This window comes from Notothenia coriiceps, unplaced genomic scaffold, assembly GCF_000735185.1.
Source record: "Notothenia coriiceps isolate Sejong01 unplaced genomic scaffold, NC01 NC01_scaffold00036792, whole genome shotgun sequence".
In the NCBI taxonomy this organism is placed as follows: Eukaryota; Metazoa; Chordata; class Actinopteri; order Perciformes; family Nototheniidae; genus Notothenia; species Notothenia coriiceps.
The window spans coordinates 114,528-141,306 of NW_011369493.1; the positions used below are offsets into that span (position 1 = coordinate 114,528).

At 41.0% G+C, this 26,779-nt stretch overlaps 3 protein-coding genes across 4 annotated transcripts; 1 reads left to right on the forward strand and 2 right to left on the reverse strand.

The window, feature by feature from the left end:
• Window positions 1-668: 668 nt before the first annotated feature.
• Window positions 669-7,159, reverse strand: atg3 (autophagy related 3). Its single transcript, XM_010792881.1, has 12 exons — window positions 6,944-7,159; window positions 6,638-6,679; window positions 6,018-6,067; window positions 5,425-5,495; window positions 5,198-5,305; window positions 4,947-4,999; window positions 3,727-3,808; window positions 3,611-3,645; window positions 3,383-3,529; window positions 2,729-2,856; window positions 2,510-2,578; window positions 669-2,062 (listed from the first exon to the last, which is right to left on the reverse strand). The coding sequence occupies exons 1-12, from the start codon at window positions 7,013-7,015 to the stop codon at window positions 1,981-1,983; spliced, it is 939 nt and encodes a 312-aa protein (XP_010791183.1). The 5' UTR covers window positions 7,016-7,159; the 3' UTR covers window positions 669-1,980.
• A 385-nt stretch (window positions 7,160-7,544) lies between these two features.
• cars2 (cysteinyl-tRNA synthetase 2, mitochondrial) lies at window positions 7,545-13,456 on the forward strand. Of its 2 annotated transcripts, none has more exons than XM_010792884.1 (15): window positions 7,545-7,992; window positions 8,064-8,114; window positions 8,195-8,312; window positions 8,405-8,476; window positions 8,776-8,881; window positions 8,968-9,048; window positions 9,631-9,760; window positions 9,873-10,006; window positions 10,308-10,375; window positions 10,452-10,518; window positions 11,027-11,165; window positions 11,789-11,912; window positions 12,057-12,155; window positions 12,283-12,495; window positions 12,569-13,456. In XM_010792884.1, exons 1-15 carry the CDS (start codon window positions 7,781-7,783, stop codon window positions 12,647-12,649), a joined length of 1,695 nt encoding a protein of 564 aa, XP_010791186.1. In that variant the 5' UTR covers window positions 7,545-7,780; the 3' UTR covers window positions 12,650-13,456. The 2 variants fall into 2 exon arrangements, with proteins under 2 accessions (XP_010791186.1, XP_010791185.1); XM_010792883.1 differs by having other exon boundaries at window positions 7,547-7,992; window positions 12,280-12,495.
• On the reverse strand, window positions 13,326-17,479 carry LOC104964162 (DDRGK domain-containing protein 1). Its single transcript, XM_010792882.1, has 8 exons — window positions 17,279-17,479; window positions 16,327-16,476; window positions 15,787-15,908; window positions 15,057-15,158; window positions 14,848-14,970; window positions 14,733-14,771; window positions 14,543-14,648; window positions 13,326-13,800 (listed from the first exon to the last, which is right to left on the reverse strand). Exons 1-8 carry the CDS (start codon window positions 17,364-17,366, stop codon window positions 13,640-13,642), a joined length of 891 nt encoding a protein of 296 aa, XP_010791184.1. The 5' UTR covers window positions 17,367-17,479; the 3' UTR covers window positions 13,326-13,639.
• Window positions 17,480-26,779: the final 9,300 nt, after the last annotated feature.

Consider the following 26,779-nt stretch of genomic DNA (forward strand, 5'->3'; position numbering starts at 1 on the left):
TTTTATCAGTGTGTCTCCACAGCAGTTACAATGGTCTGGTCAAACTACATTAAAACAGAATTGTCCCCATTTCATCTTTAATAGTTAGTAACATTAGATATTTTAATGAGATATGGACCACAAAACTAAAAATGTCCCTGGTTTTCCTTTTATGAACAAATGCAAGTAGTCGCCTTAGCTTCTTTTGTTATGAGATGATAATGTGAAATACTCTTCAAATTAGTTAATTTAAACATCGTTTGGTTTCTTTTACATTAAAAACAAGTTGGAATTTTCAAAAGGTCTTATGTTTTTTTTCGGGGGGGAGGCCCTTTTTCCAGTTTAGAGCAATAGCCCCTCCAAATGTCTGTGCACGTCCCTGCTAAAACCTATACCAAATGTGAAGTTCTAATATAGTATTGTATGCTTTTTTCTTTTATCCGGACCGTTTACCTAAACTCTGTGTAGAAATAAGGATTTTAGACTCATGCCCACACCCACCAAAGCCCAAAAAAGTAAGCATATCTTCTTTTTGCAATATTTGATAAATTCTTTATTGTGTGAATATTTAATTGAACCAACAGAATACAAGCAAAGCGAGCATTATATTTTATGTAGTTGAGAGTACTGTTAGACATATGTTACTGTAGGATACAGGAATCAAAATCGTTTCAATAAACTACACCAGATATCAATTGAAGGATTTATTGAAGTACATAGAGAGGCTTATGACAATAAAATAATTCATTTGTTAGGGGAAAATGCTGCACAATAGAGCCAGCCTTCACACAGCTCTTATTTGAAAAATATCTCTGCTTCTGACACAAGCTACACAGGAGGGATATTGTCCAAAGTTGAAGTTAGACACAACAAAACATAGGAGCTTCCCACAAGAACCATGTATGATTCAAAAGGTCTGGCCATCTACACATTCAGAGAATGAAGTATTAAGACAAACCGGCATAAAAAGCCCATTTACAAATACAGAGTTCAGCCATGCCTTCTACAAAGTGCACCAGAATGGAAGCAATAATAGTAGCAGAATTGTTCATTATTATTATTTGAATTATTCGACATTCAAAAAAGGAAGTAAGCAAGAAAACATACTTTTCATAGCAATAGCTGTGCACATATTTGATGTATTTTCTCTGAATATATTATGTGTAGTTGTTCAAGAAACAGATGTTCATAAACAGATGACTAAAGGCAGTGAAGGGCCTTAATGTAGGGCTCATTGATTTGGTTTGTATGGCCCCTATCTTTACTGTTTTGGTTCAGTGCCACCCTTCTCACCCATCACTTTCCAGCAGCAGCAGAGAGCTGTTTTCACTGAAAGAACGTGTTTGGCTGCAGGAAATCTATTATTATTCTAATTTATGAGTCATGAAGCTAACATTTGAAATACCAATGTGTATTATTTTCTTGATATGGACTCTTATATTTCAAGCAGTGTGGAATGGGGTGAGTTTCAAGAACTTGAGATTTCCCTACTTTGTGGTCGCAACAGTAAACCTGTAGAGAAGCCTCAGACATAGAGCCCGACATTTTAGGAACAAGCCTCGTCTGCAGTCTTTCCCAGAGTCACATACAAATCAGTGTTGTCCAGTTCAGAGGTGTGGTTAGCCTAGCTTAGCACAAAGACCAGAAGTAAGACTATGAGCCAACGTTGTGAAAACCAAAATACATGTGGTTAGCTTCCAAGCTAATTATAAATAGTTCAAAGTATGTTTATTTTACATTTATATATTTTCAAGTGGTGAAATAAAACAATACAAACATGAAAATAAGACAGCTCTGACTTATCCTGCCATAGAGTATCAGTCAGACAGCACACATGTATCCACGCAGACAAACCCATATTTTATGATTGTTCCTTTAACACACAGCTTTGTCACACACCTCCAACGTTCTTAAACACTCCAAAAACCAGATATCCTCTGGACATATAGGCCGAAGAGCCCGTCTTTCCAATGACGCATTAGCAGAAGCACACTTATGAAGCTACATGGTGAAGTGTCTTGTGTAGTCGTATTCTATTGTGGGAATGACAGCCTGGACAAACTTGAGAAAAATGAGCAGATACCTGAACGCTGCGGTTAAGGAAACACAAAGGCATACACAGTGACACATGATGGTATGTTGGTGCTAAGAGCATATTGGTACACAACATTTCTGTAAGCCAACACGGAAGTTAGCCTCGCAAAGGGATTCGTCTATTGGATTCTGAAATATTGTATGAAAAAATATCTGTGGCAAACACACGTTTATGATACTTACAAGTTTTCTTCAGCGGGATAATATCCACATATTAACACCACTCTATGATTTTTTTAATTCTAAATTAAACTAGACTATAAATAAACTACATTAAAGTCACATTGGCTGTTTTAAGTTCCTGAGAATCAACTTCGCAATGACCGTAACACTCCACACAACTAGTAAATTCCCCCCACTTGTCCATAGTAACACAATAACAGTCAATTAAAATGGTTGTAAAAGAACAAGACATGTTATCACCATGAAAGGATACATATGCACTCCCAGCTCTCCTCCTCCTTCTGCCACCGTCTCGATGATCTTCTTCATCACTTCAGCATGTCTGTGGGAAACATTTAGTCATACTATCATCACTATAGAGTAAAAGCACATGTAACGCTATGTGAACCATTATCTCAACGAGACAGATACAAATAGGAAGGGTGGTGCAATATGTGCATCTAAAGAAAGAGAGGGGGGGTGTGTTACTCACCTGCAGGGGTGGACTGAGCACATGGCAGGGGGGGGAAGGTTGGGGTGGTTCTCAATGGTGACCGTCTTCTTCACGTGGTCCTGGCTTATGTCCTCGTACATCTGTTCTACAGACAGAGGTTGTCTATCCTGGGGGACAACACATCTTGATGAACAGAAAGTTCAAAGTGTATGTGGAAACAACGCTAACCAAAGCTTTATTTTTCGGAGTTCTTGAGGATGCTGAATACACTTCGGAGATTTTAAGGATAGAAAATTGCAGTTTTAACCAGAAATTGGACGTATTTGTACTCTGTGGGCGGACTTTAATTAATTAGCAGTCGATTTTAAATGTTTAAGGGACTCAAAACTGCAGTTTTCTACCCTACATTTTTTTAGAAATTGATTCCTCAATATACCTCAGAAACCACACCCAAATTGTCCTAGCCTTTTTTAGCTATTGTATGCATATGCTAATTAATGCAACTTGTGCTAATTGCCTAAGTTAGCATCCAGCAGTTTATGCTTGGGACCCGTACTATACATTTCTATCATTGTGTATTCTGTATCTGTTTCAAAACTAGATGACAGCCACAAATAAACCGGCAACTGAATGAAAGCTGAGATTCTCTAAAGGTGCGTTTAATGTTGCTTTATAACAAAGGGGCTCCCATACTTCATCATATCCAAAGAGCCAGAGTCGAGGGGTCTGGTAGTATTTATCGTATGTGATGTACAGGTCGTATGTTCTCGTCTGAAGGATGGCGTCTTCACTCCCCGGCTCTGCTTTGGCTTCAACCATTTTACTGGTGTCCAAGGTGGCCTACACAGAGGAGAGAAGCGTGAGGGGCGGGTTGAACTGGGGGGGAATAAAAGTCAAGCTGCGACCCCTTGAGACGTCTACCTCATCCGTCTCCAACAGGCCGCTCTCCTCGTACTCTGAAAAGAAGCAATAGGAACAATGTGAGACTGTCTGAAAAACCAAATCAAAATGCTTCATTACTGGTAGGATTTAAGCACCTTCCATATCGGCTGCTTCTCCCTCTTCTTCGTCATCTTCATCATCACCACATGCTGCAGACTTGGCATTCATATTGTTGTCCTAGAGGAATTCAAATTGAAAAGGTGGAAGAATATATTTTACTTCAATAAAAGTAGGAATTCTAAATTGTAAAAAATAAAGTGAAAGGACTGCATCAGCATCAGCATCAAAATACACTTGAAGTACTGAAGTGTAAGTACCAAAAGTAGAAGTAGTTATGTGTAATGGCCCATAAACCATACACGATAAATGACTAGATTTTGATTATTGATTAATCTCATCATGTCAATATATATATTTGTTTTGTATTAGCTAATAATCTGAATCTATAAAGGTAACAACATGTCAGATAAATAGATAGATACAATAAAAATACTAGCTTCCAAAATGTGGTGAATAGTCAAATGTAAAAGTACCTCAGAATTGTACCTAGAGGTCATATTCTGCTCATTTCCAGGTTGATATTTTACATTCATATTTAATACACTTTACATTGAATTGAATATTCCCTACACTCTTGTGGGACAATTTTACACACATTACACATCTGCTGATTTACATATATGGTAATGTTGAACCAGCATCCTTAAGAGAAACCCAAAGAGAGATAAGACTATAAAACTAGAAATGACATGTTAATAATATCCTGCGTCTAAAGTTCAAAAGTGTTTTATTTTCAAAGTGTATAGATTTGTTTTATCTTCATGGCCTACTATATTCTTCTTCTTAATGCTGCTGTTATTCTATTTTGAGATGTTTAAATCCTAGTATTGTTTATTTCTACTTCTGTGCAATGCCTTGTTTTGTTGTTTTTTAAGTTGCTGCAACGCAAACATTTCCCAATTTGGGATCCATAAAGTAAATCTTATCTTATCTCATATTACTATTTAGTGGCTCAGCATAATCAACATCATACTGTAATACACTGCAGTCCTGTCCCTGGCAGGGTCAAACCGTCCTGTTATTGTCTGAAGAAAAGATTGTTTTATGGTCCTATCTAAGACCTGCTTTATCGTATCCATAGAAACTGCTCTCCCAAGGCTGTTTGAGTGGATTCAAACCCAGAACCCTCTTGCTGTGAGGAGATACTGCCTACCATTGTAACACCAGCTCTAGGTATACTAATATACTTGGCTTTCATGGATTCCGCATTGAGTTCAATCAGAAAAAACAAAACCACAGACATGTTAAAGCATACCTTATTATTGTCCAGGGAAATGTCTCGTACAGCATCTGTGACTCCTAACACGCCTGCCAAAACAAAGCAGAGTCATGTTCTTCATCATTATTTCAAAAAGCACGGAAAGTCTAGGCCAGCTTTCAGTTCTTCCAATGTGTAAATGTAGGGAATTCCAAGTTTGTCTGGTTGCGTTATGTCAGGTCACAGTTTTATAGCATCGATGAAATGCTCAGGATATATGAAATGTATGGGTGTTGATGGTGACCAACCTGAGTTGTGGTACGTGTCCACCCAGCCCCCGTCTCCATCATCCTCTTCAATGATCATTTCCAGCTCATCTGAATACTCCATCTGTTTACAACGCTTGTAACAAGGAACTGAAAGACATCAAACACATCGCCAGCACACAGTTAACGCACACCAGAGGAAGTAACGCTGGAAGTTAAGTAACAAAGGAACCTTTACAATAATGGAATTGTATTTCAAATTCACCTACCATTGCGTGTCAGGAGAAACTGTTTATCCTGCGGCAAATATGGCTTTACCTTGACTTCTTCCCCAGTAGCCCTAAAGGAAGATGGAAACCAAGACACTTATTACTTTAACAATTTAAGGTCCACAGTTGCAGGCTTGTTGAGCAAAGAGGAATTGAATGAGCTGAAATCTAATAATTATTTTACTTAGTGTTGGTGGACTTAAGGTTTTGCATTAAAAAATAATATAAAAATGAGTGGCAGGGGTTAGGCAATCCCATACAAACATGGGACTATAACTGAAATGAGTTGTACAACGATGTGTAGTTCAATGACAATAGTTGTTTCTTTTATCCTTGCACTCACATTACTACCAGCAACCACCACATTACTAAAGTTACTACCAACAGTACCCAGCTCCACTCCAGTGTATGAGCTCACTTCCGTGGTACTGCATAGGGTAAAGGTAAACGTGACAAAATAATGACATACATTCATTGAGTAATGCTGCAGTGGTGTATTTCAAAGTTTATATTTGATCTCAGCTTTCAAGAGCTAATAATCATATTTCACGTGTACTCAAATATCTGTGATTCACCTCTAAGTGGACACTCACCATTTCCATGTGGGGCAATGGTGAACCAAATGATCTCCCGCTGCCACAAACTGAAATACAAATTAAAAGTATATTATTTAGATAACAAGCTGCAGGATTTTGAGAAGATATTTAAAGAAATGAAAAAAAATACTACACTAATTGCTGAGATTGAAAAAGTACTCAGAATATTTACTTAAGTAAAAGTAGAAATACTACAGTGTAAAAATACAGTACATTAAAATGAGTCAAATACAATACATACAAATACAAAGACTATTAGAATCAAAATATAGTACTCATTGTGCAGACTGGCCCATTTAAGCACCATATATTTCAATTGATTGCATTATAATTATTTATTGTGTGAATCACTTCAATGTTAAACTTGGTAAAAGTGGGATTTATTTCCATAACTTGATACACTACTGGTTAGCTCAACCTATAATGATATATACAAATATACTAGTATTAATATATGTAAAATGAAGTCAAAAGCACAACATTTGCCTAAGAAATGTAGTGAGGTAAAACTATAAAGTAGCATAGTGTGAAAAGTACTCAAGTAAAGAAGAAGCTACTTCCATTTCTTACTGAAGTACAAGTACAGAATCCCCTACTACAGTAAAGTTAGTTCTCACCTCTTCCGGTGTAATGACTCCAGTCTCTTTGAATTTCGATTCCTGGGATTAATAGAATAACATAGACAAAAGAATGAAACGATTATAGAGAACAATATAAAGATAACAGAACCAAAACTGTACAGGGATATGCAGGATTTAAGCTGTACATTTCACAAAATGGTAATTAGCTTGCATCCATGGAAAGCCTGAGAAGACAATAACAACAATTAATGTGACCGTTAGATAGCTTTCAAAATGTGTGCATGTACATCTGACAGAAGTCCCCCACCTATAAACAAGCTAACGTTAGCTCATGTAGCTTACCTTCAACACTGGAGTGAGAAACTCAGCTACACCCAGAGCCGTCCCCTTCACCGTGTTTATAACGTTCTGCATCTTGTAAAGGTCCTTTAGGACAAAATGTGACGCTCTTCAAAACCAGTCTTTTAAAAAATGGAATTATGTTGACATAGCTACTCAAACACCAGAAAGAGCATATCACATGACACGTCCAAACCCTTCCGGTATCCGACTCTCGCGAGAAATGTGGAGACGAAGCGAATCCCGATTTTCTGGAATGTCTGTAGTGGCCAATAGGTGGTAATACAGTTTATGTGACGTCATTGTGGACGGAAATACTTTTTACCATTGACTTACATTGGGACAGAGACGTCTGTAAATCAGCGTATAATTTTTATTTTGCCAAATAAACTATCCAATACGAAGACTTGTATAGACCTCAATAAAATCCTTAGGGTCTAAAAGTTGTAAAATGCGCTAAAAGCTAAATCCTTCAGTCATTTTCCCTTTTCATTCATTTGACTGAGCCGAGAGTGGGAGATAGGAGGCAGGACTTAAGGAAAACTCGAGTGCGCATGCTCTATGGGCCCAAATTCGGTACTTTTGCTTTCGAGAGCGCCAGACCATTTTGGCTTCATTCACCACTGAGCAACTCTCATAGGAATGAACGGGACCGGAACATGAATAACAGTCTTTGAAATAGTGCGTGACGTCTGGACACTGTCGCTACCGTAGACTGTCTATAGAAAGGTCGCATTAACTTACATTTGCTTCTGCTCCCTATGTTCATGTCATCGTGTGAGTCTAGAAGCTAGGCTAGGCTAGCAGTGCGCATGTAGCAGCATACAGCGAGGTCGCAGTATGTTGAGGCTCTGGGTAAGGTCGGAGTTCCAGAGAGCGAAGGTCCTCTGTGCCTCCAGAGCTGTCAGTGTCAGATGCAGCGGAGACTGCAGCAATGCTTCAGCCCGGGCATGGGTTAGACCCAGCGGGGCTTCAACGGGTTTACAGGCTTTCAACAGCCTGACCAAGCAGAAAGAGCCTCTGATCCTGGCCAGAGAGGGAGTAGCTACCTGGTACGGAACATGGGTAAATGATGAATATATAAAGCATGTAGAACTATCTTACTTAATGTGTTGTGTTACAGGTATAGCTGTGGACCAACCGTATACGACCATGCACACCTGGGTCATGCATGGTAAGGATATAACATCATTATTTGTAAAGGCACAGATTTTAAAATGTACCATAGCTCAATATGTGGGTGTCTTTCCACAGCTCATATGTCAGGTTTGATATCCTGCAGAGGATCCTAACCAGGTTGTTTGGAATCACTGTGATCCATGCCATGGTCATCACCGACGTGGATGATAAAATCATCAAAAGAAGCCGGGAGGTATTCACACTTCACATCCCAAAAATGTTTTATCATGTGGCCCTAATCCTTTTCCTTTGTTTTATTCACATATATCTTTCCCTTGTTTACAGGAGAATGTTTCTCCAAACGTGTTGGCTTCAATCTATGAGGATGAATTCAAGAGGGATATGCTTTCTTTAAAGGTGTGTGAAAAGGTCACAGGTAATTCATGTTCTTATTCCCATGTGATATATAACATACTTCAAGCCTGACATGGAGGGTCACTTCATATAGATTATAGATTAAGTGAAAACTGCTCTTAGGATAGAAAATATGTCTTCCAAATGTACGATGTTGTCATCGGGCATTCATGTCCTGTATTGTCCTTATTATCATTTATTCACACAGTTTTAATTCTCTGTGAGGTGTACGCAGGTAAAAAAAGTGATTCGCTGTAAGTGATACACTGTGACGTGTTTTTCTATCAACTTTATTTTTGTAGGTGATTCCTCCTGCGGTGTATTTAAGAGTCACTGAGAATGTGCATCATATTGTTGCGTTTATCGACGGCATCATTAGAAATGGACATGCTTATGCCACAAAAGAAGGTAACATGTGTATGAGCTTTAGGTGCTATTGTTATTTCTTTTTAATTGTTTTAATTGTTAACATTGGTGAAATTCCTTGGTTGTAGGTGACGTGTATTTTGACATCCAGTCCATTGGGGGTCGTTATGGCAAGTTTATAGGAGCAGTGGATCCTCAGGGAGAGCCTGGTGAGTGTGCTTACAGCGCTGTCAGTCATTTCGGCACAGCAGAGGAACCTTTGTGTCACTGACCAATTTCTACTTCTGACATCCACCTGGTTCCATCTTCATCTTATGTGTTATCTTTTTAATTTACACACGAAACCTACTGCACGTCCGTCTGTCCTGAGTTTTCCTGAGAGGATCAGACGGTGTCGTATTCTGTACAAAGCCTCCTAAGACAAATGTAACATTCTTTATATGGGGCTGTATAAACACACTTTGATTGACTGAAGAAAATCATTAGGGGCTGAAAAAGCTTATACAGTGAGAAGAGCGCTTGATTGCAAATGTGTAGAATTATGAGGGTTCTATACGAAGAAATGGAATATACTATTCATAAGTATGTCACATAATTATATATATAATGACCTGAGCTTAAGATTGAGGGCTTCATATCTACAGAGTATCAGCAGAATCTGCAGGGTGTTCTTTAGAGTGTAAGTAAGCCGTATAGTACTGACCTTTTGAGGATCACACACACTGACACTGTTCTGTTGGCAGACGATATGTCAGCTTTACCAATGCATAACACACTGTACGTTTCTCCAGGCAGCACAACTAAACGAGACTCCAGGGATTTTGCTCTCTGGAAGAGGTCCAAACCTCAGGAGCCGTTCTGGGAGTCTCCGTGGGGCAGAGGGAGACCCGGCTGGCACATCGAGTGCTCCACCATCGCCAGGTTTGGATCTGCTAGTCTTATCTCTCTTTGGGTTCCTCTTAAGGACGCTGGTTCAACATTACAATATATGTAAATCAGCAGATGTGTGATGTGTGACCTGCGTGCTGTTCAGCTCAGTGTTTGGCAGCCAGCTGGATATCCACTCCGGAGGGATCGACCTGGCCTTTCCTCACCATGAGAACGAGATCGCTCAAAGTGAAGCCTACCATCAGTGCGGACAGTGGGCGAACTACTTCCTCCACTCAGGTAACACTGCTCTACTTCTTTATCCAATACATTGTGTATGTACATCAAACATTATATACACACAAAACACGGACATCACATCTCATTTAGACACAGGAGCTTCTGCTATGCTGTAAATGTCTTACTTGATAGAAACAAAGCCGATCTGCAACTCTGACATTCTTTGGGGTCAACACCACTTATAGAACTCTTTAAAGTTAGACTGTTTTCCTAATGTGAAAAGGCAGCTTTGTTTTCTTATGAATGTTGTTGCCTATAATTGCTATCAAATTCAGCCCTGACACCATTGATTTGTTTTCAGGACACTTGCACCTGAAAGGCAGTGAAGAGAAGATGTCAAAGTCTTTAAAGAACTACGTCAGCATCAAGGTAAAGTCCTTCCAAATGATTCATCACGTGTTATTGAGTAACTCTTGTTGGAACCACCTGCTTTTTATTCCATCAGGATTTCCTGCAGTCCTACTCTGCCAACGAGTTCAGGATATTCTGTCTTCTGTCCAAATACAGATCAGGTGGGGTAAAATGTTTGTTTGGTAACACTTTAGATTAAAAGGTACACATATTCACCGTCAACTAGTTGTTAATGAACATGCATACTGTATTAGAGCCAAACTACTAGCTTATTAGTGAACATATTCGGTTCAGTTAGAAATACCTCATTTTAAGTTATTTTGACACAATAAACGCATGTCTTGTTACTTAAGAATAGACCAGATCTGTTTGGTGTTATTATGGGAGAATGACTATTCCTGTGGTACTGCTGCCTTATTAGGCCCATATTGAGCACATTAAGACCACAACTCATGTACAACAAGTACTTGTAGAATATGGTCATGTAGAATAAGGCATTAATACGTGTTTATACTAAAGAGCCAATATACTGCTAATGTGCATGTTGATTAACAACTAGTTGATGGTGAATATGTGTACCTTAATATAAAGTGTTACTGTTTGTTTTAAACCATTGAATAGAAGGGAATCCACCGGTGTTTCCAGCAGTAATCAGACTTGTTTCTACAGCCATAGACTACAGCCACAGCAGCATGGTGGAGGCCCGCATCGCCCTGGAAACCATCTCCACCTTCATGCAGGACGCTAAGGCCTACATGAAGGGCCAGCTGAAATGCACGCCTGTACAGGAAGTAGCTCTCTGGGACAGGTAGCAACAACTCCACACTTTAATACGTTATCTCAATGTGCTTCGTTCGTCCTATTGCTTGTATTGTTGTTTATAGAATTACTATTTTCTCAGTTCTTTGTGTTAGGGGGCTTTAATTCTGACGCATCCATTCCTATCAGAGTTGTCCAACTAGCTAGTCTTCTCATTGCTCAAGTATTGACATTACTGTTATCAAAATGCTGTAGCGGACACATTTCTTAAGTTACAGTGAAAGTTAGACTGACTTCATATTAAACAAGAAGGTCAATCAAATGTATTGATGCCACCTATGTCCCGATATTTTGCTGGGGAGTGACCTAAAAAAACGTTTCAAAGTATTGCTTTTGTTCTCAAATCCTCCCTCTAGCTGTTCTGGAAAGACGTTTTTTAAAGTTTGGCTTCAGCATGTCTCGATAGCCTGTCGGAAATATCCCTAAAAGTCATTCCAAAGTGAGGCTCATTTGGACAAAAAGGCTAAAAAAGGATACAAAAATGTCATAGTGGAAGACTATTTATCTTCTTATGGTGCGGGACCGTACTCACGGTAACCCTCCCTCTAGCTATGAAATGATTCCTCATTTCTTATTATAGTGATCTTTCAGCTCGATGTTCTTGTTCCTCAGGCTGGCTGATACTAAATCCAGCGTGCTGAAAGCCCTGGCAGACGACTTTGACACCCCGAGAGCCGTCAGCGCTGTGATGAACCTGGTCCATGACGGAAACTGCCAACTGCAGCCTGTTTCCACGGTAACGCACTGTGCTCACATGACTCAACTTCTCCTGTTAGACTCGATGACAGACAGGACGAGCTCTATAGAAGGATTACAAATGTCAATCATCAGTTTAAAGCCCTGTGTGTGTGTGTGTGTGTGTGTGTGTGTTCGTTCTCAGTGTGAGGGCGTCGCTAGGAGCCCTGCAGTGTTTGGAGCGATGATCAGCTACATCACAGAGATCTTGGATGTGTTCGGGGTCGATCTGCTGCACACTAAGGTCAGAACATTTAGACGTTTGCACATCCATTACCTTTTCATGAGGTTCCCGATTGGCTGCAGGAAAGTGTGTGTGATTGAGTCAAATAGAAAGTGTGTGTTTAATTAGTAAAATGATGTTACAGCAGGGAGACGTGGGGACCAGCAGTGGGAGGCTGGAGGGGGTGGTGGAACAGCTGACTCATTTCAGAAGTGAAGTCCGAGCGTTCGCACTCGCTCGTCAGGATGCTCCCACCAGTAGACGCCCCCACAAAGCGGCACTCTACCCAGAGAGAGGGCCCCTCCTCAGAAGTTGTGACACTCTCAGGAAGGACCTGGCCCCCCTGGGTGTGCTCATTAAGGTATGTGGGTGGGTGGGCTCACAGTATTTACTATTTGTCATGGAGACTGGGCTGATGTGTTCTTGTTTTTCAGGATAGAGGACTCACCTCCACATGGGAGCTAACTAAGGGGAGTGAGAGCGTCCAGGATGAGGAGCAGGAGACCCCCAGCTGAGAGACTCACTCGATACTTCAGGCTGGAGGACTCAATCTTACTTCAACTGAAAGACTTTATAAAAAAAAAAGAGACCAGACCATCCGAACGGAACAGGATAAGGGCGACATGAGGGAAATTAGGATCAAATTGGGATGTGAACAAAAGTAGAAGAAAAAAGTTCTGGGATTAGTTTTTGTACTTTTGGTCAACCCCCAATATAGTTTCTTCTCATGTGGCCCTAATCCTCTTCCGTACATCCTGATAAGAGAAAGGAACTGTCAGTGAAATGCCTGATGTGACTGTCACTTTTTGTATTCAGTGCTTCAGAAGATGCATCTGTCAATGTGAGCAGGATTATACATTGAATGTTCATTAGTTGTTTTAATAAAACAGATTATGATGTGTATGGAACACAGAAGGAACACTGAGCTTCTTTGTCTCTAAGCCAAAATATATTTGAATGAATGAAAAACAAAGACAACATCCCTAATTGAAACAATTGTGCTAACATTGGCTCTTTCTTAGAATACGAACCTTTACTCTTGCCAACAAAAACTTGGAAAATGGTGTGAGAGGCAGAGAGCCCCTTGGATAACTACATTTACCATCTTGCACAAAATGATAGCTTAAATGATATTGCAGTAAACAAGACCAAACTGAAAAGATGTGACAAATGAAACTCTTTAACAGTATCTCAGTTTATACGTTTATATCGGTTTCTTTATTGTGTGTATGTTCATTTTTGGGTGGCTCAAACAAGTCCTAGTCTAGATGCAGACTGACACGTCTGTGTGTTAAGGCTGCTGAGCAGTGATGTCACCACACAGTAAAACAGATGACAAAGCCTGTACCTGAGGAACAGTCTAATATGATGAGCATTCTCCAGCCTCCTCATGAAGACTGCTCCACATTTCCTGAAGCATTATGAGGCCCTGCTGTGGCCCTCAGGCGCTGCTGTGGCCCTCAGGCTCTTCCCTCAGGCGCTGCTGCGGCCCTCAGGCCCTTCCCTCAGGCGCTGCTGCGGACCTCAGGCGTCAGGTTGATGAGCGAGTTGCTGGCCTGAGCGAGTTCTGTGATGGACACTCTGCCTCTCTTTTTCATGAACTGAGCCACTGAGTCCAGCTCGTCTGGAGTGATGGAGATGAACTTCCCTCGGTCATCTATCACTCCTGCAGAAAAAAATGTTATAGAGCAGACAGTATGATCAAAGGTCACTTCAATGTGTGGTGCAGCATTGAACTATTTTTGTACGCTGACCCATTAACCCTTGAATGGTTTGTGTATCCTGGGAGGTATGGTCATTTCACAGACAGGCTGTGTCCGTGTGTAAAATGGGTCTAATAACAGTCATATTGGTGTGATAAGATAAGAAGTACTTTATTGACCCCAATTTGGGAAATGTTTGCGTTGCAGCAGCATAAAAAGACAAGGCATTGTACATTAGAGAAATTAAGACTAGAAATAAACTATCCAAAATGTAAAAATCTCAAATAGGAATAAAATAGCATTAAAGAAAGTAGATGATAATGGTATATAATGGTGTAATTGGGTGTATTCATGTGTAATACTGGTTTAATGTAAGAAAGACAAATCAATTAATGTATTTAATATAGTAAACTAAAGTATTTATATGTGAATGCCAATTTAAGGGTTGATCAAATGACAGAAAAGCAGAAAGAAACGCTGCTAAAAATGACTCAAATTTGGGGGGAAATGCCTTAACGTCGTGTGTGTGTGCTGTGCATGTATCTCAATGAGGGTCTAAGAAAAAGAATCACCACGGTGTAATATGGCGGTAATATGGGTGTAATGTAGAAAAAAAGCAATCAATGAATTTTCCAGAATATTTGTATGTGATTGTCCTAATAAAAAGCTCCCGTCTCTATGGTTACCGTGCAGCTTCAGACTGACCTGTCAGGGAGCCCTGAGCCAGCAGGTCCTGCAGTCTGCAGATGGCGTCCTGCGTCCTCATCCCAAAATGAGAGGCCAGGTCCTCTAGGAGAACCACCTTGGAGCTCTGCGGGAGGGGGGGGGGGACACTGTTAACCCTTTAACCACTGGACACTTCCAGCTGTTTTGGGAAAAGGTCTGCAGCTCTCACCTCGATGTGCTGGATGAATTCTTGCAGCAGATTCCGAGACTAGTAAAGAACATGGAGACTTGCTTAGAACAGAGAACCAGAACGTGAGAAGGATGAGAGCTCAGCAGTGTCTCACCTGGTCTTCAGAGAGCTGCTCCTCCTCCCCCTGCTCCTCCACGGTGAAGGAGGCTTTGAGCTTTAAGTACTCCTCCTCCTCTCGTTTGTCCTGCTCCTCTTTAGCCCGCTGCTCCTCTTCCTCCTGAATAAACAGCAGCACAGGGTGTCACGATCTGCTCGTATCCACACACAGGAAGGGGGGGGCTGGAAAGAGGAATGCTAGTGGACCTGTTTGTGCTCCATCTGGCGCTCTTTCTCGTCCTCCTGACGCCTCTCCTGCTCTCTGAGATCCTGCATCTTCTTCCTCTCCTCCCTCTCTTCCAGCTCCATCTGAGGACAGGAACACAAGATGACAACGCTGCACAGCAAACACACATTTGTAGATGTCTTCATTTCTACTGTACATATTATAATAATAATAATAATACTTATAACAAAGAGAAGCAAAAGAAAAAAATGTTCAAGGTATACAAAAATAAATTCTCAAATAGTTTCCGTGGTGACGAAGCTTAAAAACGTTTCTGGTCCCCCTCTAGCGTGCATTGTTCATGAAAATAAAAGTTGAGGTCGTCGTCATCCGTTATAAACAAATCATTTCTTTCTACAAAACAACCAAAAACAAATAACCCTTACAACGACAGGAAATAGCAAGCATGAGTTCACAGGTCCTGAACCATTGAGGATTTGGTTTCTAAATAAGAGTTTTAGTTTAGGTTGCACAGTATTTCAGCTCATCATTACAGTTATTACACAGATCAACACCTTTTGGTTGAGATGCAATGAAGTTTGGAATTAGTCCGTATGGGTGGTTTTTTGAAAATGCAGTTTCCTCTCGACATGTGTATGTTTTCTCTCCGTGTGAAAAGTCCCTGGACAATTGTTGATTTGCGGCTTTGAACATCATTTGGATCGTTTTATAGTCAACTTTTAGCTTTAGTGTTTTTAGTTTGAGCCCCACCTCTCTCTGGGCCTTCTTGGCCTGCTTCTCCTCCAGCTTCTTCTGCTTCTTGGCTCCAACTTTGGCGGTGGACCCGAGGTTCTGCTGCTCTTCTTCCTCGTCTTCCTCCACAGGCTCCTCCTCTGGAATCAAAAGCAGTCTTGTTACATGTTTGTTTGACTCCCACTTTACATGCAATCTATCAAGTCCCCTCAATGTAAGCAAACAAAAACAAAACCGTTCTTAGCTCCATAGTAATACATATTATATTATAAGCCTCTACATTTTAAAAACGCAACCTTTAAAGGGTCATTGTTTGAAAAGATTGACATTGTTAAACTGGTGTCTATTTTGTTTCACAAAAGTTTTGGGGCAAACTAATTAATTCTGATCATAAACAAAGTGCATATTTCCAGTGTGATAGATAAGCATGAGAAATGATTTGAATGAAGAATGAGTCAGTCCAATATGATGAACTCCAAAACAAGCTGAGAAGAAGCTCATATTGAAACAATAATAGTTGTTTTCTCATTAGCATTACTACAATACTGATTCGTTTACCATTTTCTACATCTTCTCTCTGTGGTCGTCTGTTGGCCATCGACGCGGCGAGGTTCCTCCTTCTGCGAGGCATACCGGCCCCTCGCTCCTCTGGGGCCCGCTGACGGGGCCCCGCTGCCCGGACCACATCCCTCTGCTGTTCCTCATCAGCTGACAACAGAGAGGGCACACCACACGTCAAAGCACTGCCTTGCAATACCCATCAGGCATGTTAACACTGTGAAGATTTAACATTTTAAAGAGATGAAAAAGTAGAACAGAACATTATTCAATACCCTGAGATCAGGCACACAGGTATTGAAAGTACATTTACTCAAGTACTGTACTTAGGGACGATTTTGGGGTGCTTATACTTCCATTTTATGCTACTCTGTACTTCTACTCTACTACATTTGGCAGCCGATATTGTACTTCTTTTATATATTCAGATTATAAAGATAATACATACTAAAAAAAACACTGATATCAAATGATAAGTTAAGATATCAAGCAGCAGTATACAAAGTAATTAAATTAGCATGATTAATAATCATCCAATGTAAATCAATTGTTCTGAAATGGGACGTTATGCACAATACTTACTTTTATTTTTGGTACTTTAAGTATCTTTTGATGGAAATTATTTTTGCACTATTACTTAAGTAAGATTTTGTATGCAGGACTTTTGCTTGTAACTAAATATTACCCTAGTATTATTTATTATTCAGGGACAGATAAGGAGAATATAAGGCAGCTTCAGTTGGCCATCTGCGGCCTCCGTACTTAATGGCGGAGTGACAGCTGTGAGCTGACGTTGCCAAAGTAAATGTAACTACAGCGGGAAGTTTGGCTTACTGTTTCTTCTCTATTACATTTTGAATAGCAGTGTTTAATGAAAAGGTAAACGCAACACTTAGTTTAGCAGCAGACAGTTAGCTTTCCGGTGTGTTTAGCTAACATGGAGGTCTCTTACCTTCTTGTGTGCTCCCTCGCACCTTCAGCGCAAACACTATCAGCACAATGAGGATAGCAGCAGCAATCAGGTACACCACTATGTCCATAGCTGCGAGATTAAATATATATTATAGGCACATTTATTTCACTCTCAAGCTCAAAAGTGTTGGTGAGGCATGTAGCTGCTGCTGCTGTTCTTCTTCTTCTACTACCACCACTCCTTCTTCTACTGTTGTTTTGACGGCAGTTGGCAGCTTTTAGGTACCTTTACCGCCACCTTCTGGAATGGAGTGTGGATCAGCACTGTATGCTGTTCCCCTGAACTCCTTCGCAATATCTCTATTACATTTCAATCTGTTTGGTTTCTGTTCAGTGCTTCCTTTAGTAAATTATTAAATTACTGTAATACACGTTCTTGCTGGTATTTTGTCTGTGTTTTGTCATTGCCACAATATTCACATATACCTGATAGTATATGTGCGCGGTACTACTACACCTGATGTATGTTTTTTTCATAATGAATAATGTGCTATTTAGTCCTTTGAGACCAAATCTCATTTTGGAAATGACGTCCTCCTCTTTCTTACTGCTGTTGACTTCTGTTGTTCTCATCTCTCATGTGTTTTGGCTTATGCAACCATAAGCCAATAACCAACCAAGGTAACACCCTTCCACCTTATCACCTGAATCTCCTCCTAGAGCACCATTGTGTTATTTTTAACCAAATATCTCTCAGAGGGCCGCGGCCAGCTGCAGCTCATTAGCATTTAAAGTCACAGACACAGAATCAGCACTTTTGGAACAGGGCTTCATGGGAGGCTACAATGATCTGAAAGGACTGAATGAATGGTGTTTCAATCAATCAATTCATGTTTATTTATATAGCCCAATATCACAAATGTTACATTTGTCTCAGTGGACTTCACAGTTTGTACAGAATATCAGTATGACAATACGACACCCTCTGTCCTTAGACCCTCACATCGTACAAGGAAAAACTTCCAAAAAAGGAAAAACCCCACAGTTTAAAGGGGAACATAGGAGAAACCTCAGGGAGAGCAACAGAGGAGGGATCCCTCTCCCAGGACGGACAGACGTGCAGTAGATGTCGTGTGTCAATCGAAAAGATAATACATTTTACAACATAGGTAGACCAAATGTTTGGAAATGCATGTGTCTATAATAAGAAGATGAATCCACGAGGATGTCAACAATCCTGTGGGAGCCATCAGGGAAGTAGTATGATGAGAGCCAGGCAGGACCACAGTGACAGGTTCAGCCACGACTCGAGCAGGACTCAGGAATCAGGATCAGCCACGACTCAGGATCCCAGCGTAGATAGACACCAAAAAGACATGTGGGAGAAGCTGGGTTATTGGGAACATGAGAGTACACAGGTACAGACAGAGAGAAGGAAGAAGTAGGTGTCCCCCGACAGTCTGAGCATAGCAGCAAAACTAGGGGCTGAATCTAATCAGCCCTAACTATAAGCTTTATCAAAAAGGAAGGTCTTAAGCGCACTCTTAAAAACAGACAGGGTTTCAGCAAAACATTTCAGAGACATGTTCTGTATATATATGAAACCTATATATTGTTGAAAAAGAAGATAATAGAGGACCTTTAAGAGGGCCTATTTTAGCTGTGAGTAGGCCTACAGACGCAGTTAAATCGGTAGCCAACTGTATCTTTAGCAAATCAAATGGAAAAACATACAGTGCCTTGAAGGGACATAATCTGAAAAAGTATTTTGGTTCTACATCAGCATGAAAAAGTATTAAATGACTTCAAATAATGCAACCTTTGCAAATATAAGACTTACTTCAGCAAGCAGTTTATTCTGTTCCCTTGAAACATGCAGTGCAGTGTGCACTCACTAGGAGGCAGACATGCAGCATGTGCCCACAACACAATCTCTCTCTCTCCCTCACACACACACACATCATCCATCGAGTCAGAGGGAAGGTCACGCTCACTCCAATAAATCACACCTGAAATAGCATCCACTACTGCATAGTGATTATACAATATGTACAGTAACGTAGTAAAGCAAACACTACAAAAGGAAAGAAGACGTCATGGATAAATGTGGAAAGATGTGGCGGAAAACATTCATTTAGGATTGTGCGTCATAAAAAACCCACTGATTTGATAAAGGTTTACAAACTACACAGAATAAACTGACGTAATCTAAATGAAGGGGTTATTAACAATATTTCTGCAACCATCAATTACATACAATTTGATTTCATTGGCCAATTTTAATTTGCTGATAAATGGGACTTGAACGGAAATACTTGTAAGTGGACCTTGAGAGGTCACATACATGAAAATATGCCTCACAAGAGCCAGGACATTATGAGATACAACACTGAACCTCTCTTTGATAACAGCCACATGTTTCTTAGAGAGATGTGTGTACAGGTTGAAAGAATGATGGAACAACATGAAGTTTAGGTGGTAGGGGCTATTTTTGTTGAGGAAAGGACTGAATGAACATGTTAAATGTGTAATGAGCTCATCATCACGCAGCATGCCTGAATGTGGGACAGAAAGCAGCGGACTTGGTGTCCGCACGTGCAGCAGGAGCTGAAAGAATGTCCCTGTCAGCACTTTTCAGAGAACAGCAGTAAGAACAGAGGAGAAGAGAGCAAATGAAAGTGAGGACGAGCTAATCGCTTAATCCCTCTCTCTCCCCAGGAGAGTGGGCTCCACTGGGTGTGAGTGTACTTTTCCGTCAATGGTGACATCTGGAGGACTCAATGCAGTCTGAGACTCTGTGTGTGTGTGTGTGTGTGTGTGTGTGTGTGTGTGTTCTGTCCTCTATGTGGAAATGTTTTGTCGCTACTAATAACATTTTTCATGCTGGAAAAATGCCTGTGTGTGTGTGTGTGTGTGTGTGTGTGTGTGTGTGTGTGTGTGTGTGTGTGTGTGTGCGTGTGTGTATTTCAGGATCTTGAACTCCAGTTCATGTTCTGACTTCTCACACTTCAGGCCCCCCAGCACACCTCTGCTCCGAATAGTGTCTAACTGTGGGTTGTAGCTGTGTATTTACTTCCAGATAAGCAGATAATACATAACATGTGTCCACTGAACCCATTGTCATGACACCCTGCCTGTCAGAAGCTAATTTATGGTATGCAAAGAATGTATGTGAGGCTGAGACGGTCTAAAGTTGAAGGTGAGCCCTGGAAGGACACTGCACTTGCCGCAGTCCTTATTTCCTGGTTTACGGCTCAGGTGATCTACTGGGGGCGGAGCTACTGCAGCTCCTCATGTGGGACAGCCCTGCAGAGTAATGCTGCATCACACCGTAAGAAGCGGTTGTGGGAACATGAGTGATGTCCCCGGTCTCAATCCTCCAGAGGTCAGTGCGACCTCAGCTGCACGTCAAGCGTACAGAATGATTTTCAGCAGACTCTGCAGGTCTGGTGCTGTGAATGTCGACATGCACACAGAAAGAGGAAGTAGTAAGGAGGGGGCTGGGCGGAGAGGAGGAAAGCGGAAGACAGGAAGAGGGGCAAGGTGACTCCTGCACGGTCACAGGGAATGTTTGCATCACACATTATTGAGATGAACAGCTCACAGGATTAATTATTCCCTGAACACAAAATGAAACACAAAGGAAGTTGGTTTGTTACATAGCTTAGCTCCTCATGATGTGATCAGCCTTGAGTAAAGAAAGGTTCTTATATTTGTCATGTTACAGAAGGGTTGACAAAAAAAACGCTTATTTCAATTACAATAGAATAAAATATGACTGAAAGAAATAACACTTTTACAGATATACCTAGAGAGACTTTGGTTTATAGTGTGAATAAATGGGGGGGGGGGGCAAGAAGGAAGCATAGCAATGTGCCAGGTATGCTATGTCAGGTATTCATGGTGGAGATCAGTGGGATGAACAGACTGTGGCTTTAGTTTGCAACCTATTATACTAGAGTAGGGTGGCTGATGTTCTACAACGTCACAAACTCTTCTGTTGTTGGATTTATATAGTACATCTCATTTATTCAAAGACCGATCAAGCGCATACAGCTTTGACAAGCCTACATACAACACGCAATGCTTACCAGAACTGCAAAATATGGTGTGGATCCATCATACGTTGGAGAAGTTATACACCAATGTATGTCGTAGTCCCAATCATTTGGCCAATTAATTGCCTTTGTACTTTAATACGTCCAGACGTTTGCCATGGTGTTGTATTTTTAACCAGTCGGACACATTGTTGTAGCCAAATGATGTAAAAACATGTAGATGACGCCTCACATGTCACGGCTAATCTAATTCCATGTATTCATACGGGTTGTTTTGACATTAACGATATGAGTAGTTCTTCCACCTCTGTGTAGTGACATGCTGCAGCGTGTTTGTAGTAACAGTTGAGTAGAAAGGTGAAGGGCAGGCTGGGGGGCGGGGGGGCTGTCCTCCTGTTTGTTGACACTATAGTGCAACAGATATGTGATCCGTAACAATGACTTCTCTGTCGTCACAATCATCACATCTCCTCTGTTGGTTAAACAGATTAAGCCCTGTACGGTACACAGGCTTAGGGAGTAACGGATTACATTGACCAAGATTACTTCATCAGGATACAAAAAAAAGTAACTGTATTCCCTTACAGTTACATTACATAATCAGATTACTGTTACATTTTTTCAAAACAGGGATTACTTGCAGGATTATAATGTATCAATAAAGATCAATTTATTATAGGTAGACTGAATTTTCCTTTTTTGGTTTTCATTCTTTTTAAAATATCTTTTTGAATGAAGTAGGTGGACAACAGTGTGTATTGTATGGTAACTACTAGGAGTGTGAGGCAGCAGGATAGTTTGACTGTTTTTCCGATTTACAGCCTAATATTCCCTAATGAATCCGCCCTCTGAGGGTCTGTTAATGGTTGTGTGTTTTGTATGACTGTAAGGTGTGTTGTGTCACTTTCACCTTGGGCTTCTTCAAGGACATCATGGCTTCAGTTTTAATCACAGTGCTTCCTTTGTGTCTCATTTCAGCCAAACAGTCAGTTTTACCTTTCAACAGGTGTTCATATGAGGTCACCGCCGGACTCAGACTCCACTCTGCTTTACAGTACATGACACAGAGAGGAAACACTAATAGGAAGGTCATGAAGTCAAGGTTAAAAGTCGATAACCTATGGTCCAGCCAACCAATAGGGCTTTCCAAAACACTTTCAATAATCTGCATAGTCTCTAAATAAAATCTTGCAATATTGGATGTATCACTGAGGAGTCACCCTGTTATTGACATTATCATATGCAAATCAAATGACCATACTACATGTATAGACTTCAATAATAAATGACATTAGCATTGGATTTATCACATTCAGCTAACTTATATTGAGCTGTTTGTAATCCATGGTTCAGTTTTATTCAGATATTATTATCAAAACTACCTTTTACCATTAATAGACATTTCAACTGATTGATTGGTTCAAACCTTTTGGTGATATTTATTTACATCATTCTGCTCAGAAAGCTGTCTTCAAAACTGCACAATAATGATGATAACTTTGAAAATCTCCACCACAAATATGCCAAGATAGATTTTAAGAGTTTTTCTTGCTGCAGTGTTGCTTCAGAAATCTGGGTCTAACATGGTGTCATTGTTGAGATAGGCACAATGCATTTTCCCACAAGAGTTTGCAACTAGAATTTGTGTTTAGAGAGAAAAGTATTCAAATTGATAAGCAGAGAGAGTGTGCAAAAAGGACAAGGTTTTTGTAGATTCTGCACATAGTCACTGAACCCGGATGTTATTGGTCACAAAGTGTGCAGTTATTGCAAAAATATGACTGTGGTTAGGACTGCAGACAAACATGAAGGATTCCCAAAACAGAAGAGTGTCCTCTTTACCCATACACGAGAAGACCTTTGCTGTTTGACTGTGAAGTGTTAAATAGCTTCCATTCAGACAGCCAGACCTCCTTCTGTAGATCAGGTTATCTCTGTGGTTCAAATATTAACCATCACATGAATTATTGGAGGGAAGGAGTACTAAACTTTGTACTAGGGTAAGCAGCAGCTTAGTATGAGTGAGTAATTTGTAACCAGTGCGCGGTTTCGCAAGAGCATATATTCCAGCAGAGCGTCGGGATCTGCATCAAACAGGTTCAGAGTGTGCAGTCAGCTAAGACAAGAGGGAGAAACAATAAAAGTTTAATGGGTTAGGTGTTCGTTACAGAGCAGCTGGTCGTATGCACCTTCTGCTTTTGGCTGATAACATCTAGATTCACAGTTTATGTGTAAAAACGTTGCTAAAAGTAGGATGTTTGGTGGTTTAGTTGAAGGTTTTTATAGATGCACATTCACATTGCACACACTTCACTTCCCACTGCTACATCTCCCTTACTGTGATTATTCCTACATTTATTTCCAAGTATGTGTATTGGTGACAGTGAAGTAGCACTGAAATGTCAGCTGCCCTATCGATTTCCCACCTTCACTCTGTCGTGTCATCATGGCCTGCCAACAGGGGATTGGGTAGCAAAGAAAAACATTCACCTGACTGAGTGTATCAGCAACAGAGCGACACAAATGCAGGTCAATCAGTAATACAAAAAGAGATTAGGCATCATAAATAGCTCCTATGTTATTGTTGGGTTTTTTGCATCATATTCTCAGTTCAGTATTTAATCCAGATGACATTGGTTTTCAAGACTTCCCTCAATACAGAAATTCCAGGAACAGACCCGAGCCAAGTCTTCTTATCACACTTTCTAACTCCTGTAGCACTCTTCCTACCAGGAAGGGGTGGTCAAGAAAGCTTCAAGGAGGAAGAGCGGTTTGACCTCCACTGCACCACTGTAGTTTACAAAACACCATTTAATTCATGGAATGTATTTGTTGGGGACTATTTTCAATGGTGGATTGATCTACTAATAAAGGATTACTTGTATTCCATATTCACAAAAGTATACACTTTTTTTCTCATCAATTATAAACAGTGAGGTATTTGGGAGTCTGGTTGAACCATTTAAATGAAACCACAAATTATTTCGACATCTCTTACACATTAACCAGTGCCTTTGAGAGAGGACATTTAAACTTTCCATAATGATCCTCTGTCAATTATTGACCCCTGGGGCTTTATGGTGTGGCCTTGGGTTGTGGCACCAAAGGACTTCAGACATTCTATCCAGCAAACTTAAAGTCAAGCAGTCTTTACGACTCACTGTGTTCCTTTGTTTACCTTTATAGAGCTGGCACCATGTAGTGTCCTGTCTGTTCCATTAACCCCCGGTCTATCTATCTATCTATCTGTCTGTCTGTCTGTCTGTCTGTCTGTCTGTCTGTCTGTCTGTCTGTCTGTCTGTCTGTCTGTCTGTCTGTCTGTCTGTCTGTCTGTCTGTCTGTCTGTCTGTCTGTGGACGTCCGTCCGTCCATCTGTCCGTCTGTCTGTCTGTCCGTCTGTCTGTCTGTCTGTCTGTCTGTCTGTCTGTCTGTCTGTCTGTCCGTCTGTCTGTCTGTCTGTCTGTCTGTCTGTCTGTCTGTCTGTCTGTCTGTCTGTCTGTCTGTCTGTCTGTCTACCTATCTATCTATCTATCTATCTATCTATCTATCTATCTATCTATCTATCTATCTATCTGTCTGTCTATCTATCTATCTATCTATCTATCTATCTATCTATCTGTCTGTCTATCTATCTATCTATCTATCTATCTATCTATCTATCTATCTATCTGTCTGTCTGTCTGTCTGTCTATCTATCTATCTATCTATCTATCTATCTATCTATCTATCTATCTATCTATCTATCTATCTATCTGTCTGTCTATCTATCTATCTATCTATCTATCTATCTATCTGTCTGTCTGTCTGTCTGTCTGTCTGTCTGTCTGTCTGTCTGTCTACCTATCTATCTATCTATCTATCTATCTATCTATCTGTCTGTCTGTCTGTCTGTCTATCTATCTATCTATCTGTCTGTCTGTCTGTCTGTCTGTCTGTCTGTCTGTCTGTCTGTCTGTCTGTCCGTCCGTCCGTCCGTCCGTCCGTCCGTCCGTCGTCTGTCTGTCTGTCTGTCTGTCTGTCTGTCTGTCTGTCTGTCTGTCTGTCTGTCTGTCTGTCTGTCTGTCTGTCTGTCTGTCTGTCTGTCTGTCCTGTCTGTCTGTCTGTCTGTCTGTCTGTCCGTCCGTCCGTCCGTCTGTCTATCTATCTGTCTGTCTGTCTGTCTGTCTGTCTGTCTGTCTGTCTGTCTGTCTGTCTACCTATCTATCTATCTATCTATCTATCTATAAACGGACGTACAACAGCCTAGTACACACACCACTACACAACACTACACACACACACACAAACCTACACACTACCACACACATCGTCCTCTCACACCACATCTTCTCTCCTCTTCACATACACACCACACAAGTCACACTACAAACAACACCTCTCTCTCTTATTCTACCCTCATCGGTCGCTCTCATCTATCATACCACTACTACTCATCTCTACTCTTCCCACTCACACACCACACACCCACACACACACAACACACACACACAACACCACAACACCAACAAACACACACCACATACACACTCTCTCTATCTCTCTCATCTCTCTACCGCTCTGCGCTCGTCCACACCACAACACACACACACACACACACCAACACACCAGCAAACATAACACCACACAACACACACCACACCACACAACACACACATCAACAACACTACCACCAACACCACACAACACCACACACAACTACAAACACACACACACAACAGACACACAACACACCCACACTCCATCATCTCTCACAACACACGGCACAGACGCCCGCTCAAATACAACACACACACACACACACAAACACACACAACACACACACACAACACACACATCACCACACACACACACACACACCACAACACCCCATTACACACAACACACACACACACACCCGAATCCTCTACTACGTATCAGGCATCATGCACACCCACCGAACAGACACACAACACCCACACCACCACACCACAACTCCTCTCACACACACACTCCTTCTCTCCATACACATACTACTCTCACCCTACCCTCTCTCTCCCTCTCTCCCTGCTCCTCCTCGCACTACTCCACCTCCTACCTCCACACACCACACTACATCATATCACACCACCACACCACTCTACGACACCAGATCACAGACCTACATCGCACAGATACCCTACACATACCCTTTCTCCCTCATGTCATCTTACTCACTCACACGGACAGTAATCTTCTCGCCTCACTACAAATTCCACTCAACACACCTCCCTCTCTTACTCACTCACCCTCCACCTCCTACTATCAAACCTATATACTCATACACCACACCAATACTACCTACTCACACCACCCACACTACCTCATATTTCATACCTCATCACACACCACTCATCTATCTCAATCACTCAACAACCTCACTCACACTCTCTACTACACACACACACCAAACAACTCCTTCTTCCCTTACTTCAACTACTATCACTCAATGAGTGTCAGAGAAAACC